At 39.5% G+C, this 19,046-nt stretch overlaps 1 protein-coding gene across 1 annotated transcript in view; it reads left to right on the top strand.

Moving 5' to 3' along the window:
- Positions 1-15,040, top strand: part of slc19a2 (solute carrier family 19 member 2) — a 31,862-nt gene extending 16,822 nt beyond the window's left edge. The window contains 2 exon segments of the mRNA XM_056459719.1: positions 5,392-5,533; positions 5,620-15,040. Coding sequence (XP_056315694.1) covers positions 5,392-5,533; positions 5,620-5,742 — 265 coding nt within the window. The 3' untranslated portion in view covers positions 5,743-15,040.
- The last annotated feature ends 4,006 nt before the right edge of the window (positions 15,041-19,046 follow it).

The following is a 19,046-nucleotide window of genomic DNA, read 5'->3' as shown; positions in this document are numbered from 1 at the left end:
TTCTATTAAAAGTGGTAGTCATTAAGGAATGGATCATTCTTTTCCACCAGAATGGTCATGTTCTGGAGCCGAAGCCCATTATAATTTTTTTTTAACAGTAAATCTGCAGTCTGTCACGAACGACTGTTATTTTTTTTATTATTTTTTTTTTTTCACAAACTTAAATCGCAATATTTTCTTTGGCAATATTATATCAATAAACTGACCCACATATTAAAATATTGGCAATATTTATTATACTATTTAGTTCTATATTAAAATCTATTTCAGTCCACAACAGTAGATTTTGATGTTGAGCTTTGTATTTAAGTCTGATTTATACTTCTGCGTCAAGCACAAAGTATGCTCGAGCGCAGCATTCGTGCGGTCTCATAGCTCTCGTCGTGGCTAATGTGCACAAACGGTATTTTCGACATTTAATACAAAAATATGGTGAAAATTATGGCGTTTTGTAGAATGTTTGTTCTACAAAATCGCTACAAAAAACAGCATTTTTTTGATGCAGCCAAGAACGCCGTTTTTGAGGCAGTTGGCTCTCCATATTTGTCAAAGATGGCAAAAAAATTAAAAATAAAAATAAAAAATGAACAAATAAAAAATTCCATTTTGTGTAAAACAGTTCTTTGCTTGCTATACAGACACTCAGCCACTTGCAGTCCAATGTCATGGAGGATTGTCAATTACAATTTACACTTCTACTGCAATCTTGAATTATGTAAATTAGCCTGTATGATTTTCAGTTAAGCAGCTGAAACATCTCTCTCTCTCTCTCTCTCTCTCTCTCTCTCTCTCTCTCTCTCTCTCTCTCTCTCTCTCTCTCTCTCTCTCTCTCTCTCTCTCTCTCTCTCTCCTCTCTCTCTCTCTCTCTCTCTCTCTCTCTCTCTCTCTCTCTCTCTCCTCTCTCTCTCTCTCTCTCTCTCTCTCTCTCTCTCTCTCTCTCTCTCTCTATATATATATATATATATATATATATATATATATATATATATATATATATATATATATATATATATATATCAGGTACATTCTGTTTTTATATAAAAACTAGGAACAGTTATATTTTTCGGGAGTCGCAATAACCCAGTACAATAGGTTTTAATACGACAGTACGTTGGGAAAGTGTTCAGTCCCGATAGGGAGGACGATGCGGAGCTCACCTGCTACCCAGAGGGGAGACCTGGTGACAACCTGTGGACTAGCCCAGAGATAGGGAGTCGATGCATAAGGTGGGTTAGCGGGAAGGGAAGACACGAGCCCCCCTTGAAGGGGGGACTAAACCATGGCTGATTGAGCGTATGGGATCGCCAGCGGGGATCACGTATAGCAGGCACCTATACCCAGAACGCGGGCTGACCAACGAGCATGCCAACAACGTAACGGGCCAACACCTGACTCCTCCGCTGAGTCAAGTGCTGGGGGCCTCGGAGGAACAGGGTTCGCCAAATGGGGAACTAAACTGACAAACCTGAAAAAGCGCACGTATCTCCGGGTTAGGGAGAATGGCGCAGCAAGCGTGTTTCGACACCTCAACCGAATAGTTTCCTCAATCACCAAGGGTTACCAAATACCCTTGAGGAAACCGGCTCCACTCGCAGAATGTAAACCCTGCAAATGTATAGGGTGTCACCCAACCCGCAACTCTACAAATGTCTGTCATAGAGGCGCTGCGTGCTAACGCCCAGTAGGATGCGACGCTCCGAGTGGAGTGCGCTCTCACCCCTAGGCTAGGGAGTCAGGAAGATGGCATCCACTATCCAGTGGGCCAACCTTTGTTTAGATACGGCACTTCCCTTCTGCCGACCACCGTAACAGACAAAGAGCTGGTCAGAGGATCTAAAGCTCAGAGTGCGGTCTACATAAATTCGCAAAGCGTGAACAGGACAGAACAATGAAAGGGCTGGCTCTGCCTCCGCAGGCAGCGCTTGCAGGCTCACTACCTGATCCTTAAACTGCGTGGTAGGAACCTTGGGCACATAGCCGGGCCGGGGTCTCAAGACAACGTGAGAGTAGGCTGGCCCGAATTCTAGGCACGAGTCACTGACCGAAAATGCCTCCAGGTCCCCAACCCTCGTAATCAATGCCAGCAGAGCTGTCTTCAAGAACTGAAATCTCAAGGATACTGAGTCGAGTGGTTCGAAGAGATCCCCACGTAGGCTCTTAGCCCTACCGAGAGATCCCAAGAGGGCATGAGAGGGGAGTAGGGTGGAAACATCCGCCTCGCGCCTCTGAGGAACCGGATGATGAGGTTATGCCTCCCCATGGTGCAGCCATCCACCGCATCATGATGAGCGGAGATGGTGGCCACGTAAACCTTCAGTGCGGAGGGCGACAGCCTTCCTGAAGGAAAGAAAGCACAACACTGATCTGGCAAGATCGGGGTTCTTTTCGGCGAGAAGCGCACCGCTCAGTGAATAGACTCCACTTCAGGGCGTAGGCATGCCTCGTAGAGGGTGCACTAGCCTGAGTGATAGTATTAACCACCGCCAACGGTAAGTTACCCAAGTCTTCCTCGTCGCGTCTATGGACCACACGTGGAGGTTCCACAGATCTGAGCGAGGGTGCCAGATGGTGCCCTGTCCCTGAGAGAATAGGTCCTCTCTCAAAGGGACCCACCAGGGGGGCCGTCGCGAGGAGGGAAAGTTCTGATATCCAGGTCCGGTTGGGCCAGAGAGGCGCAACTAGCAAGACCTGCTCCTCGTCCTCCCCGACCTTGCACAGTAACTGCGCGAGTAGGCTCACTGGGGGAAATGCATATTTGCGCAAGCCCCGAGACTCGCGGTGCAGTCGCCATTCTCCTGGCGTAGGAGCTGCCGTGAGAGCCCGTTGGCTGCACGGTTGGGCTCATCTGGGATGTGAATAGCAAGCAGTAACTTCAGCCGCGTATGACTCCAGAGGAGCAGACGGCAAGCGAGCTGAGACATGCGGCGGGAGCGTATACCCCCCATATGGTTGATATACGCTACCGCCGCCGTGCTGTCCGTATTGACCAGCACGTGTTGCCCCCTCAGCACCGGTAAAAAGCGGCGTAGAGCGAGAAACACTGCCATCGGCTCTAGGCAGTTGATATGCCAATGCAGCTGGGTTCCCTTCCACAGGTCCGCAGCAGCAGGCCCGCAACACACAGCCCCCCCCCAACCCGTACTGGAGGCATCTGTTGAAATGACAACATGCCTGGACGCCTGACCTAGGGGCACTCCGGCCCGTAAAAAGAAGGGGTCCCTCCAGGGGGTGAGGGTGCAGCGACACAGCACAGTGACAGTCACTCGGTGTGTGCCCGCATGCCATGCGCGTCTGGGGACCCGATCGTGAAGCCAATGCCGTAGTGGTTCAGCATTAGCTCGGAGAGTTCTCGTGAGAGTAGCACCTTCATGGTGATCGAGTCCAGCTCCAACCCGAGAAAGGAGATGCTCTGCATGGGGGCGAGCTTGCTCTTTTCTCGGTTGACCTGAAACCCCAACAGGCGGTGGTGCCGGAGCACCTTGTCTCTGTGCATAATCAATTGCTCCCGAGAGTGGACTAAAACCAGCCAGTCATCGAGATAATTGAGCATGCGGATGCCCGCGAGCCGAAGGGGTGTGAGGGCACCCTCCACGAGCTTTGTGCAAACCCGCGAAGACAGAAATCCCGAAGGGGAGGACCCGTTCTGCCATGCTCGACCTTCAAACGCAAACCGCAGTTTTGTGGCGTGGAGGTATGGAGACATGGAAATACGCGTCCTTCAGGTCTATTGCTGCAAACCAATCCCGAGGACGAACGCATCGGGTGATGCACACCTGTGAAGGCAGCGGTTCAAAGCGTGCAGATCTAGGATTGGCCATAGCCCACCGCTCTTTTTGGGCACGATGAAGTACGGGCTGTTAAACCCGCGCTCCATCTCGGCTGGAGGTACCGGCTCGATTGCATCCTTCGCCAGGAGGACAGCAATCTCCTCTCGCAAGACAGGGGCGGATGCAGGGCTGACCCTGGTGAAATACTGGGGGGGGGTGGAGCGGTCATACAATCCCGCCAATAGAGATATCGCCTCCGACTGCTCCATCACTGGTGTGAATTCCTGGGCAAATTCACCGACGATGTCGCCGAACAGGCCAGCCTGGGATATGGGTGAGTTAAGAAGGCGTATCACTAGGTTTAGTCTGAGGTGGCGTTCCTGTGTGACCATCGTCCTTCCCAGGGCACACACAGCCGACTATTTATTTATTTTTTTACATTTTTTTTTAAGAGCATAGTCTGATGCGGTGCAGAGCTCATGCTCAGTCCTGGGTCGGAACCATCCTCGCGCAGCCGGGCCAGTGCCTGCGCTTGGTAGCGCTGGTAGGTGGCCATAGTATGCATGGTGAGGGCGAAGGCGCACGCAGCACACTGCGTGAGCCTACTGTGCCCATCCAGGAAGAAGGGGATGGGGGAGGCTTAGAAGGTCTTGCCTTCATCCTCCACATCACACCCCTCTAATCGGTCTGGCCGCGGGGCTGGGGGATAAACCATCTCCAGAGCCACGGCCGAAGCAGCCTGGGGAAGCACAGCCACAAAGTCTGCTTCTAGATTCGACGCCGCGCTCATCATCCCGGAGGGAGAGAGCGGGTTCGAATCCTCAACAGACCTTGACAGCTCACCCTCCAAGGATGGTGAGGATGGAAGCGCACGCAGACCGGGCAGAAAAAAGTGCCCTCAAGACTGCGTGAGTTTACTGTGCACTTCCGGGAAGAAGGGGACAGGAGGCTTTGAAGGTCTTGCCTCCTTATATCCTCCGCATAACACCCATCTAGTCGGTCCGGCCACGGGGGCTGGGGGATAAACCATCACCAGACCCACGGCTGAAACAGCAGAGAAAGCACGGCCATCATGTCTGCTTTTTAGATGCCAACGCCGCGCTCTCCACCCCGGAGGGAGGGAGAGAGCGGGTACGCATCCTCATCAGACAATGACAGCCCATACTCCGATGCAGCAAGCCGACGGAGCGCTTCTCTTTACCTGAAGCTTGGTATAGTGTAGTGTAGTGTACTTTGTCATTATGCTTGGTCTTTCTTTGGCTCTGTAAAAAGCACCACATCAAAACTGCAAATCGCAATTTTTATCAGAAAAGTCCCAAATTTTCAAATCATGCAGCCCCAGTCTGTTGACTTGCATAATAAAAAAAAATACTAAGAAAGTAATTGTTTACCACCATCAGATGTTTGGATATCATATTGTTTAAAAAATGTATTAATAGTTTTTGTTCCCAAAAAAAACACACGTTTGAAACTAGATTAAATGATGACATGATTGTTTAATTCCCATCAAAATCCAATCAAATACACTTCCTCTGCAATGGGAAGCTTCTAAATCTGACTGCAGTCTCAGTTAGCTGTTGTTGAGTTCTCCATAATATTGCGTTGTGTTCTTTTTATATTCCAGGTATCAGATTGCTGCTAACCTAAGCATGAAACGATATGCTTTGGTTTTCGGGGTAAACACTTTCATTGCGCTCTCGCTGCAGATGCTTCTCACAGTGATTGTAGTAGATTCTGCAGGTCTAGGCCTGGACATTTCCATACAGGTAAAGTACAGCATGAACTCAGCGTGTTTTCAATTCTCGTGCATCACTAATTTCTGCTAATATTCTGTGTTTGCTCATGTCTGCAGTTTTTGATCTATGCCAGTTACTTTGCGGCAGTAGCAGTGATATTCTTTTTTGCTGGGCTGTATAAACTGTTCAGAAGCAGGACGTCTGGAGGACAGAATGAATCGTCTTCAGCAGAGGCTTGAAATGACCCGCATCAGCATCTGTTAAGCACAAGTTTCTAAAGTTATACTCTGTTTAACTGAATAAGTAGGTCAAAATAATAGAAAAGCCAACTTTGCCAAATCTGTTTGATCAATCCAACTTTAAAGGTTTTATTAGCACTGATGATTATGATTGTGACTGAACATTGTAAGTGGCTGCTGTGGTTCGCTGATTATGTAGGATGAAATGTATTTATGTAAATGACACTATTATGATGCCTTACTGAAAGGCTGTTACTTGAAGCTAAGAAACTATAGGTAAAAATAATCTTTTTGATTTATGGGGTCATGAAATGCCATTTCCTGCGTTTTATGTTTCACAAGGTTAGTTTAAAACATTTTTCTGCGTAAAATTGTTTAATATTTCGCCACCTTTTAATTTATATGGTTCTTTCTGCATTCAAAAAAAGATCACGATCTCGATTCAACCCTACACACGATCTTAATTCAGCTTTTCTACGATTCAGCCAATTATATTTACAAGGTTCACAGCATCTTCACAGCAACATGGACACCTTCACATGGCTTTAAAAGTGTGACATACTGTATTTATAAGGTATAAATTCCCCAAAAATGTCATTTCTGTCTTCATATAATGATGTACTCGCGGCTTCGAAATCACACGTGAGGTGAGCGCAAGCTGTTTGTTTACTACTGAGAATGCACGTCAATGACACCTACTTTAGTATACAGAACCTGCATAGACTGTGAATAACAGGTAATAAAGTTGTAAATAAAGTTCAGTTTGTTGCACAGAGCGATTGTTTGAGGGCCGTGCGGGAGGTTTGATTTTCATGTATGTGTTTTTTTTCTCTCAGTGTAGGCAGCCATGAGCCGCACTCAGCAGTGAAAGTGAAGCCTTCGCGTGCATCATTTAAATGATCATATTGCATTTTACAGTTATGATTACGACAAGCATTAGTAATGTTTTTTCTTTCATAGCTAACACATAGTGTTATGCATGAAAATAAAGGTTTACTGTGTCAGTATAGCTACTCTAGCCTATATATGATGTTCAATATAATGCAAGAAGTAATCTACCCTACTGAAAAAAACAGCTTAAACCAGCCTAGGCCTGGTTTTAGCTGGTCATCTCCCAGCCTGACCAGCTAGGACCTGGCTGGGAAATGGCTAGAAACCAGCCTGGAAATGGCCAAAACCACTCTAAATCCAGGCTGGTCAACCAGCAAAAACCAGCCAACCAGCCTAGGCTGGTTTAAGCTGGATTTTCCACAGGGTGATAATGACAAATGAAAACAAATGGTCTAATAATGTCAATGACATATGACAAGCATGTCTTAAACATAATAATTAAACTTTATAATTATGAATCGTTATATTCTGATGGCATCATTTTACTTTGAATTAACAAACAGAACATATTGAAAGTCTGTTCATGTCCACCATAATGTCTATACAAAATGTTGCATTTTAAGCAACAGTAGAGCTACACAAAGGCCTAATATTATAGTTGTTTTACCATATTTTTGAGAATTACCAACAATAATAATAAAAGCCTTCTCGTATTAACCTTTATTTTACATCCACAGAATCGTGAGAAAATCGTGATCTTGATTTTAAGCAAAAAAATTTGTGATTCCCATTTTTTCCAGTATCGTGCAGCCCTACTGAGCTCTGAAGTGTTTGTTGTGCATAGCATAAATGATATAGGGAACAAGTCTATTTCATCATGTCAGGGACCCTAAATCAATTCTACAGCATCAAAATCCTTTTCAATTTATAAATCTGGATTTTTTTGGAGCAGGTCAAATGTTAATGTTAATGTTAAATTTTAATGTCAAATGGTAATGGAACATTCTAATCCAAAATCGAATGCAACGATTCAATTGAACTTATTTATTTCATATTTTGGAAATAAATGTTGTTCAAGTTAAATATTTGTCCAATGCAGAAGTTAATTATAGGTGACAATATGGGGTGGATAATTAAACTTTCCTTTTCCTTTAGACAGGAAGCAGGTAGTGCTTCTGTAATTTGTCTCTAGAGATGAATACGGGTGAAATAAAAACATTTATTGTAATTAAGATCTAACATTAATACAATGAAAGTTATGGTGCAATCTGCTAGAAAACAGACAATTCTTCAGCATGCTTTGCTTTACATTAAAAATATTTCAGTTATTTCATCTGCATAACAACAGTTTATAAAATAGATTGTTTTGTTCTATTGTAAAATAAAGGGAATCGGTTTTTCTAAAGCATGGGTGGTTTAGGAGTTCTGCATCAATATCTACATCAATATGCTGCGTTTTTGGTTGATACGTAAAATGGCATTCTGTTAGCTTTGTTAACAGCACTAGCTATCATATTTTAAATGAGGGCATTTATATTACATCTTGGTCACTGAGATTATCCCGATTGGTCTTCTTTTTTGTATTCAAAGTGCTAATTGGCTCACAAATAAAATAGAGACACACACAGAAGTATTTTGGTAGGACTTCAGATTTTACATTTTAAATTTGTAAATAAAAAGTCTCAATTTACACTAGTTAAAAAAAGAAACATTGCATCATATCAATAAGTGGTCATAGAATAAGTCAAATAACCAAGTTTTGGGATAGAACCTTATCATTCAAAGGTGGCGATTTATTAATAAATCATAATTTTCATCCTTATTTTCATACTTGAAATCAAGCAGCGTTAGCTTGTGCAGTAACAAAAGTAAACTGCTGTGATTAAACAGATTTTATTGAATCATTAAAAATGCACTCGGTGTGTTTTAATAGTTAAGATATCTATGATAAAGCCATATTTAATAATAGTCGATAAATCTGGGGCAACAAATCTGCTTCAATAAAAATTTGTGACCTGTTGAATCTCCCAGTTTCAAGTCAAAGGATCGTACACCAAATTACTCTTCAATAAAAAATAAACATTAGCAGTTTGAAAATGATACATGTTTATTAAGAACAGTTAGATTTGTCCATCTCATGACCCCTTTAAACATAATTCAGAAAATATCTGTTTGATATATACATTCATTAAAGCAATTTATTTTTACTAGTCTATTGTATGAAGGTGGATGATATATTGAACTTGTATATCATTAACAAGAATTAGGCCAATACTAGTTGGCGGCTATATTAGCTAGTTTGAATCTCGCTACTTTTTTGTTTTCTTTCCTTCATGCCTTTTTGTTTGTTAAACGTATTGTAACTGTGTTCAGAAGAGGGTGATCATTTTCCCACTGACAAACTGATTGGTGGTGTTGTTGTTCAATATAATATATTGTTGTTAGCAAAACTAAATGGGGCTTTTGTCAGCTAGCGGTTTAGTTATTTATCACATGAGTGATATGACCACTGGTAATCACAGCCTTGCAGTCGCTGCTGTTCTAAATTTGCAAGTATGATCAGTGTTTTTTAAGAATTGAAAATGATTAAATGACTCAATTAAACAGATCATCACATGATCAATCACATTCAGTTACCAGATATTGCAAAAAGCATAGTGGTAAGCATGGATATCAGTATCGGGCAAAATGTCCACATTATTGTTACCCGATAATCAATAAATAGGCAGATACACAAATCTTTATATGAATTATTCTGAACCTGATTAGATAATACGCAAACACATACAGTGGGCAACTGTTATAATATTTGCAAACTTTAAAACCTTATACATCTACATTTTTCTAATAACAGTAACATTAAAAATAAGCAAATATCGGCCAATACAGGTATGGTCACCGATGGGTCACTAGTAAAAAGTTGCTTATTTATTACCTGATAATCATAATTGGAACCAAAAGTATAATTTGACAGCAGTTCATCATGTTGTGCCAGACAGAATCTGTGGACAATTTTTTTGCTATTTTTACGGAGAAGATTTATGCTGAATGATTTTGGGAGTATTGTAACTCAACTTAGAACTAGAAATAAAAAATAATGACTTTAAAATTAATTAAACTTTAAGGCTTACAGTGCAAATTCCTTTAGATCCATTTGTTTGGTAAACAAAGCAAATCTTTCATATAATATACACTCACTGGCCACATTATTAGGTACACCTTGCTTGTACCAGGTTGGACCCCCTTTTGCCTTCAGAACTGCCTTAATCCTTCATGGCATAGATTCAACAAGGTACTGGAAATATTCCTCAGAGATTTTGTCTGTTTCGCAGTTGCTGCAGATTTGTCAGCTGCACATCCATGATGCGAATCTACCATTCCACCACATCCCAAATGTGCTCTATTGGATTGAGATCTGGTGACTTTTGGAGGCCAATTGAGTACAACGATTCACTCCTTATGACATGGCATGTTATCCTGCTGGAAGTAGCCATCAGAAGATGGGTACACTGTGGTCATAAAGGGATGGACATGATCAGCAACAATACTTGAGTAGACTGTGGCTTTGACACGATGCTCAGTTGGTACTAATGGGCCCAAAGTGTGCCAAGAAAATATGCCCCACACCATTACACCACTAGCAGTGGTGAATACCTCGGTGGTAACGAGTGGTTATTTGAGTTACTATTGCCTTACTATCAGCTGGAGCCAGTCTTGCTATTCTCCTCTGACCTCTGGCATCAGCAAGGCATTTGTGCCCACAGAACTGCTGCTTCCTGGATATTTTCTCTTTTTTGCACCCATCTCTGTAAGCCCTAGAAATGGTTGTGCTTTAAGATCCTAGTACATCAGCAGTTTCTGAAATACTCCGACCAGCCTGTCTGTCACCAACAACCATGTTCAAAGTCACTTAAATCACCTTTCTTCCCTATTCTGATGCTCTGTTTGAACTGCAGCAGATCATCTTGATCATGTCTACATGCCTAAATGCAATGAGTTGCTGCCATGTGATTGGCTGATTATAAATTTGTGTTAACGAGCAGTTGGACAGGTGTACCTAATAAAGTGGCGGGTATGTGTATCTACTAAAAGACAGAAAATATTATTTTACAAACTGTATTGTAAATAAATCATAGAAACATTCGCATATTAGTTAAAACAATAACTAAAATGAATGTATTTATATTTACTTATATTAATACTCGGTGGAAAAAAAGTGCATAGCCTATGAGTAAATTCCTTTCATAAGTGTCTCAAATGTTTTCTGGCATTTTTGCAGGTTAGGATGCTTTCAGAGCATTGAAAATTGACTCAACTTAAAATTGTAAGGCAACTTATGCAGAGCTTTTTTGAATTGACTCAACTTTTAACCTAAGTACTGCACTTGACTCAATTTAAGTTGCATCAACTATACCTCTGCAGCCAAACAAAGAGCAAAAAAAGGCCTTCAACTGTTCAATTGTTTTGAAATAAAATTATATTTCAAAACATGATATCAAGTCAAATAACATACTTTAATAGTAATTTATTATATTTATATTTGGGAAAAAAATATACAATTGTGTTTGTGTTTTGCCACTGATTACATCAGATTCAGAAACTGAGAAAAAGAAAAAGTGAGTTACATGCAAAAAGAACTAATAAAATTAACAAAAAGCATTCCACCTTTTCACGGCAGTAGTCAACATTTGAGGGTGGCACAGAGGTTCAGTGGTTAGCACTGTCCCCTCACAGCAAGAAGGTCACTGGTTCGAGTCACGGCTGCATGAGCCAGTTGGCATTTCTGTGTGGAGTTTGCATGTTCTCCCTGTGTTCGCGTGGGTTTCCTCCAGGTGCTCCGGTTTCCCCCGTAGTCCAAAGACATGTGCTATAGGTGAATTGAATAAGCTAAATTGGCCGTAGTGTATGTATGTATGTGTGTGTGAATGTGAGAGTGTATGGGTGTTTCCCAGTACTGGGTTGCAGCTGGAAGGCCATCCGCTGTGTAAAACATATTCTGGATAAGTTGGCAGTGTTGTTCCCTGATGAACAAAGGCACTAAGCCGAAGGAACATGAATAGTCAACATTTGAACACTGTTGTATTGTTTTAGAACAACAATTTAATCCACTTTCAAATGTTGACTATATTATTTCCTGCCTGTTTTGTTTAGTTCACATGCTTTCTAAATGAGGTTGTAGGCTTGATACTTCCATTCCCAAGTAATGTTCACTGTTAGGATGCCATTTGTATTTTGTTGTCAATTAATCATCAGCTTATTTTTCATGAACGTATCCATTTTAAGCTTTTATACCCCCCACCACTTACTCCCATAGATTATTATGGGTCAACGTTACATTTTGTTGTCTGTGGAAGGCCTGAGAGCTCTCAGATTTCACCTCAAATATCTTAAGTTGTAATTAGAAGATGAACAAAGATCTTTCAGGTTTGAAACAACATGGGGGTGAGCGATTTAAAGAGCCCCTATTATACATAAAATAGGCTCATACTTTGGTTGTAAGGGTCTCCAACAACAGTCTTAATATGCATGCAAGGTCAAAAAACACTTTCATTTCACCTAATTATCCCAGAGACTCCCAAATGAATCTTTCAGCGATTCATTTGTTCCCAAACCCCTCCTTAGTGCAAAGCTAATCTGCGCTGATTGGACCGATGACAGCATGTTGCGATTTATCGACAGCGCTCAGTGCGAGACCGAGTGAAATGCACTCCTTATCAACAATATTGAAGTAGTCAGAGTGCATAGTGTATGTGTGAGCATACCTGCCAACACTCCTGTTTTTCCCGGGAGTCTCACATATTTCAGACCCATTTCCAGCCACCCACCCATTTGTTATTTATTCCGGAAAACTCCCGTAATTTCTCAGCATTGGTCCTCAGCATTTTGGTACGGTCGATGGAACCCAACTGTGGTCGCCAACATTGGTATAGGATCCGATCGCAGCGGCCGCCCAAAACACGCGTCATAGTAGTTACTAACACCATAGAACTCAGTACCCGGTTCAACAGTGTTATCAGGGCTGGCGCATTCATAGAGGCGACCTAGTTGGCCGCCATGGGTCCTTACTTTCATCCACGACACCCACCCCCTCCCTCCCGATCCTCACTTTCATCCGCGAACTGGTCACTTTCTTTTTCACTTTTGGGTTGATGGCAACGTGATCGCCGTTCGCCTAGAGTGTCAGTTCAGCTTGCTCCAGCCCTGAGTGTTATTCAGACACCTCACCCCGAACCTAACCCCCTGGTCTCCTGGATTTTCAGGGATAGATATGGCAGGTATGTGTGTGCATTTAAACACCAGCATATTGCTCTAGTCTTAAGCATGACACACATTCAGTATTAATCCACACAGCGGCAAAAGCTGAACTATTTTGAAACTTGACCGCTGCACATGTGTAGGATCAGCTGACGGTGGCCATAGCAACGACAAACGGCTGGGGAAAACGAGCTCACAAACGCATTTAAGTCCGTAAACAAAGCGGCACGTGTCACGTTTTAACGTGGCATTAAGACATGAGAATATATAGAGTTAACCAGATACAGTACAAGCGGTTACAAGTAACAGAACACAGTTAAATACATAATTTGGCAACCATTTTAATCGCACTTACTTGTGAAATGGAGGAAGAAACTGATCTATGATCCACTGATCCATGTACTGAAAGTCCTTTTAACAAACGGCTGATGAATTCTTCATTTTAAGCGTGTGTATTCCAGAAGCACTCGAACAGCAGAAGGCTGGGCTATAATGCTGAGGTATTTTTGCAAAAATAAACCTCAACCACTGACTCTTCACAGTTTCATCTTTGGGTAGAGAAAATAGCACTAACTTTCCCCTCACACTTCCAGTAATATCCAGTTGAGCACAGCGTTGATTCAACCGTCGTCTGCTATTGTGCATTTCTAGCCTCTTTTTCTTTGTGTACTGTGCTTGTGGGCGGGACCGCAGGTTTCAAATTTCCCGGGTTTGCGCGCGCAACAACTGGGTGGGGCTTAAGTTTCATATCCACGTCACGGCGAAATGGCTAAAGACTCGTTATCAAGACGATTCATTCTACTAGGAGTCGACTCTTATATAAATGAATCAATAGTTTTATACACTGTCAACTTTCAGATTTAAGCCTTAGCTGGATACTTCACTTAGAGCTGTGTTTCTACACGGAAGGTCATTCTCAAAAACCCATAATGGGGGCTCTTTAAAGGGACAGTTCACCCAAAAATTAACATTTACTCACTGTTTACTTGCCCTCATATAATTATAGTTCTTTGTCTATTGAACACAAAAGATATTTTGAACAATGCTGAAAACCTGTAATCACTGACTTCTTTAAAAGGAAAGTACTATAGAATTTTATGGTTACAGGTTTTCAGCATTCTTCAAAATATCTTATTGTTTAATAGAAGAAAGGTTTTAAACTCGGTGAGCAAATTATGACAGGATGTTTATTTTTGAATGAACTATCCCATTTAAAACAGTTTGGTCATCCTCAATGCCTTCATTAGACAGGATTTAATAGATGATTCATTAAAAAGCTCTTCTTCCCTTAAAGATACAGGCGAGCTTGTCTGTGTACTTATCGAACACTGCTCTTTTTGTCCCGGAAGCATCAGATTACGCACAACACAATCAAATGAATTATTTAGATTTGCTCAATACTTGTTACTGAAGAATCAAGAATGAGGCTAAAGATACAATAAAAGCACTTTTATTATTATTGACTATAACGTCAAACCAGCTGAAAGGTGCATATTTTCTACTGTATTTATTACTTGTTGTATCTTTAATTATTTTCTCTGTTCAAAATTTAAAGACAAGTGTTACATTTTATTTTGGAAGGCTTTTTAGAAATATACAGAACTCAAGTTTACTGTAATAATACATTCATTCTAAATAGAGTCCTGAGGTTTTAAGAGGATAGTTCACCCAAAATGAACGTTAATTCACTGTGGTTTTAAACCTTTATGATTTGTCTTTCTTTGGTTCTACACAAAAGTCTCATTGTAGGAATAAAAAAATACTATGAAAGTCAATGCGTTCCATGAACTAGCATTCTTCAGAATATCTTCTTTTGTGTTCAACAGAAGAAAGAAGCTTAAATGGGTTTTGAACAAGCGAAGAGTGAGTAAATGTTGATTAAGATTTCATTTTTAGGTGAACTATCCCCAAACTTTTAATGTGTATTTGTACAGCAATAACAGGATTGTTTTTTGGACGGTTGAAATGATCCATGAATGTGCCAACATTATAAAAATGTGCTTCGATTTCTGTTAATATTTTGTTGGGACCAAAACATGATGGCGTGAGCATTTTGTATGTATGAACCATATCAATGTTTATTTATGTTGTTGAATTTGGTCTAATGGAGAAGGTGCACTATCAGATGTAGTACTGCTCTTTTCTTCTAACAATGGTTTTGTAGCTTTATTTTTCTGTTGAAATTCAATAAAGGATATATATATATCTATATATTACCACTGAAATTGTTTGTTTTTGTATATTTTTATTTAGGAAGAGGATTAGGTACTAATGAGTGTCTTTTTTTTGTTTAAACATTGGGATAGTAGGATTAGAATTAGCTTTAATCATCACAAAGGCATGGATTCATCCTGTCTTTTATCAGTGGTTCAGGCTGATGGTGGTGTAATGGTCTAAAAATGGTGTGAGGGAGGATTTCTTGGCATTCTCTGGGCTTTGTAAGGTTAAAAAATGACTTTTTTTTGCTGCTTGTTTTAAGTACTTGAGTTGAAACAACACAATTCTTTACGGCTATTAAGGGACAACTTAGTCATTTTTACAAATTTAAGTGGATTGAACAAAAGTATTAAGTTTTAGTGAAATTTCGAGAGGAGCACGTAATATGATTGATCACGGCTGGTCTCTCATCTGTAATCATTAGTATGCCAATCGAATTATTCCAATCTCACTATAAATAGCCTGTACACTGTAAGAAAAATCCTGTTTGCCTTTATTTTTTAACCTAAATCAAGTGAACTTTATTAGTCCATTGAACTTATATTATGTTAAACTGACATAAAACAGCTTGCGTAACTTATAAAATTAAGTTAGAACATGATTAACTTTATTTTAATAAGTTACAATGACCTAAAACATGCTGTCAGGACTAATTGATCATCTAATTGTTTTACAGTGTAACATTACTCCTTTACACTGTAAAAAGTGATTAATTATTTAATGCGAGTAAAGCAATTGCCTTTAAAGCAACAAGTTGACTTCACAAAGATAAAGTAAACCCACTGTAACTCGGAACTGTTAAGTTGAATTATTTTTTACAATTATGCAAATTTAACTCAATTTTTAAAGTCAACTAATCCCTTTTGTCAGACAATTTAAGCACATATGTTCAAATAATTACTGTAATTATTACGTTACATATTTGGTGCTTCGTTAAGTTTATAAAATCTGTATTGAATTTAAAATACACACTGGAGTCTGGAAGAGCAGTTCTATTTTACTGTATGTTATTTTGCTAGATACAGAAAAGCTGGAAAAAACTTATATAATAAAGGTGTATTGGAAAAAAATGATTAGTTTATTTTTATTTAAAAGCACAATTTGCATAATTATAAAAATAAAGTCAACTTAACAGTTTCAAGTTATAATGGATTTACTTACATTATTTTTGTAAAGTCAATTTGTTGCTTTTAAGGCAATTGGTTTACTCGCTTTAAGTAACCAATCACTTTTTACAGTGTATTTTCATTTTTGAAGAATCCCCCCATCCACCCCTTTACCAGGGGGAGCTCTCGAGAACTATCTGATCTCGTACCCCTTACATGCTCATTGACCAAGCGGGAGCCATGGGCTCAATTATCTCAGAGCTCAGGGTTCTCTCCTGGGACAGCAAGCCAAACTTGCTATTAATATCAAGCAATATCTAAGTGTGAACTCTTGAAATCACAAGGAATTGTGTGAAACTCACCATTTTCTACAATGCAGTCTACCACAGATTTGCTGCTGACCAGTTAACTATACTATACTAACACAATTAACAGAACACCTCACAGATCTGAATATATTGAAGTTGTTTTTTTTTTCCAAAACCTGATTTTAATATTGTTTCAATAGCGATATTTCAATATTGTTAATGAAACATGGAGATGGATGACACACAAGGCCAGACAGAATCTGTAGACATTTTTTGCTATTTCTGCAGAGAATTTTGTGGCTTTATGTGGAATTATTTTTAGAGTATCATAACTAAAAACTTAATATTTGAAATATTTATATTTTTTTTACTTTTTAACTTTTATTTAATGTTTACAATCTAGATCCACTTATTCACAGCAGTCTCTCATATAATATATCTACTAAAAGACAGAAAATATTACTTTACAAACTAGTGTAAAAAAATCCAATAAACATTTTCATATCAGTCAATAATATTACTGAAATTAATATAAAAACTGAATAAATATACATTTACACAAGCAAATTAATAAACTCAATGATGAGCTAAAAATCTGCGGATTTCTATGCGCGCAGATTCCGTGTGCGCCTACATAAAACATCCAATGCAGCCACTTTTTATTTTTATTTTTAAGTCAGGAGTGTCCCAACTCGGTCCTGGTGGGCCGGTGTCCTGCATAGTTTAACTCCAACTTCCTTCAACACTCCTACCTAAAAGTTACTAGTAAAACTAGAAACAGCTTGATTAGCTAGTTCAGGTATGTCTTGGAACTAAGCTTTGCAGGACACCGGTCCTCCGGGAGTTTGGGCAACCCTGTTTTAAGTTGATTCAACTTCAAGACTATAATATTACGTAAAACAAATGCAACAAAATCAAGTTGAGCTAACTTATAGTTCTAAAATTACTGTTAGATAAACACACTTTTTATTTGATACAGGTAACTTATTTATGGGTTGCAATATGTAACCTGTACTCATTTTAATTAGGTTTAAGAAACGTATGTTGTTAGTAAAATTAACCTAATCATTTGGTAAATTAACTTATTTAAATTGGGTAGCTATAACCTCATACAAATAATAAGCACTATACAATGATCTGAACTAACAAGAGATTAACATACTTTCCTGTCAATAACAATTACAATTTTAATTTAATAAGAAAAAGATGGGAAGATAAACCATAACATTTATTGTCATTTTAATAGTGACTGCCAAAAAAGGCTTTTAAGTGTCATTTTTGGTATCATTTATCAACCATTTGCAGAAATGACAGCTGCACATCTCTCATGGAATAGAAATAGTGTCAATATATTTCCAGAGAACTAAGCTAAACACTTCCATTTGAATTCTGTAAAGGAATATGATTGTTTACATTGACACAGAAATGCATTTAAAAAAAATTACATTTGCTGTTTGTTCAAATGAGTCATTTACAACAAGTTTGAAACGACACAATTTTTCAGGTTTTAAGCACAACTTAATAGTTTTATGTTCAATTCACTTCAGTTTGCATAAACAATTAAGCTAACTTAATTCCTTCATGTTGTCCCAACACAACTCGATTGTGTGAAACCAAGCTTTTTTTTAAGTGTATGTCTTATTTTTTGTGTAAACAAAGTGACCTCAATCTCTTATATAATGATGGTTTTCGATGATGATTTTATTTGTTTTATGTGTATTATGTGTACTGACCAGTTCAACAACAACTGAAACTTGTCAAACAAGCCAGTTTTTCTGATAGTTGTGGCCTACACTTGAATACTTAAATACATTACACTAGAATGCCCACTAGAGGGCAGCAGAGAAATTTTAGATGAGAAGATTTAGAGTCAGGTTCATATAAAGCAGCAGTGCCCAAACTCAGTCCTGGAGGGCCGGTGTCCTGCAAAGTTTGGTTCCAACCCCAATCAGATACACCTGGGCTAGCTAATCAAGCTCTTATAGGCTTTCTAAAAACATCCATGCAGGTGTGTTGAGGCAAGCTGAAGCTAAAATCAGCAGGACACCGGCCCTCCAGGACTGAGTTTAGACACACCGATATAAAGAAAAGCTAATTCAAAAAATTGTTTTCACAATACAAAATGTTAAAAAATATTTTAAAGGAATAACTCTGTGAAAATGCAGATGAAAATGAAGAAATATAACGAAATCACCTTCATTTTTCTTTATTAGCATTTAATATTTATAGTTCTTCAAGGGTTAGTTCACTCAAAATGAAAAATTACTCATTATTTACTCTCCCTTGAGTGGTTCTAAACCCTTACAAGTTTTTTCTTCTGTTGAACATAAAAGAAGATATTTTGAAGAAAGCTAAAAACTGTAAACCACTCACATCCAAATATATGGAAGTCAATGGTTACAGATTCCCAGCGTTCTTCAAAATAGATTCTTTTTTGTTCTGCAGAAGACAGTAAGTCAGGTGAGTAAATGATGATAGAATTTTCAGTTTAGAACAGGGGTGTCAAGGACAGTTCCTGAAGGGAACCCTGCTCCAACACACTTGCCTTTAGGTTTCAAACAAGCCTGAAGGTCTCAATTAATTTGAT

The sequence above is a fragment of the Danio aesculapii genome, chromosome 6, assembly GCF_903798145.1.
Source record: "Danio aesculapii chromosome 6, fDanAes4.1, whole genome shotgun sequence".
In the NCBI taxonomy this organism is placed as follows: domain Eukaryota; kingdom Metazoa; phylum Chordata; class Actinopteri; order Cypriniformes; family Danionidae; genus Danio; species Danio aesculapii.
The sequence above is the reverse complement of the archived record's forward strand: the minus strand, read 5'-3'. Positions and strand labels throughout refer to the sequence as shown.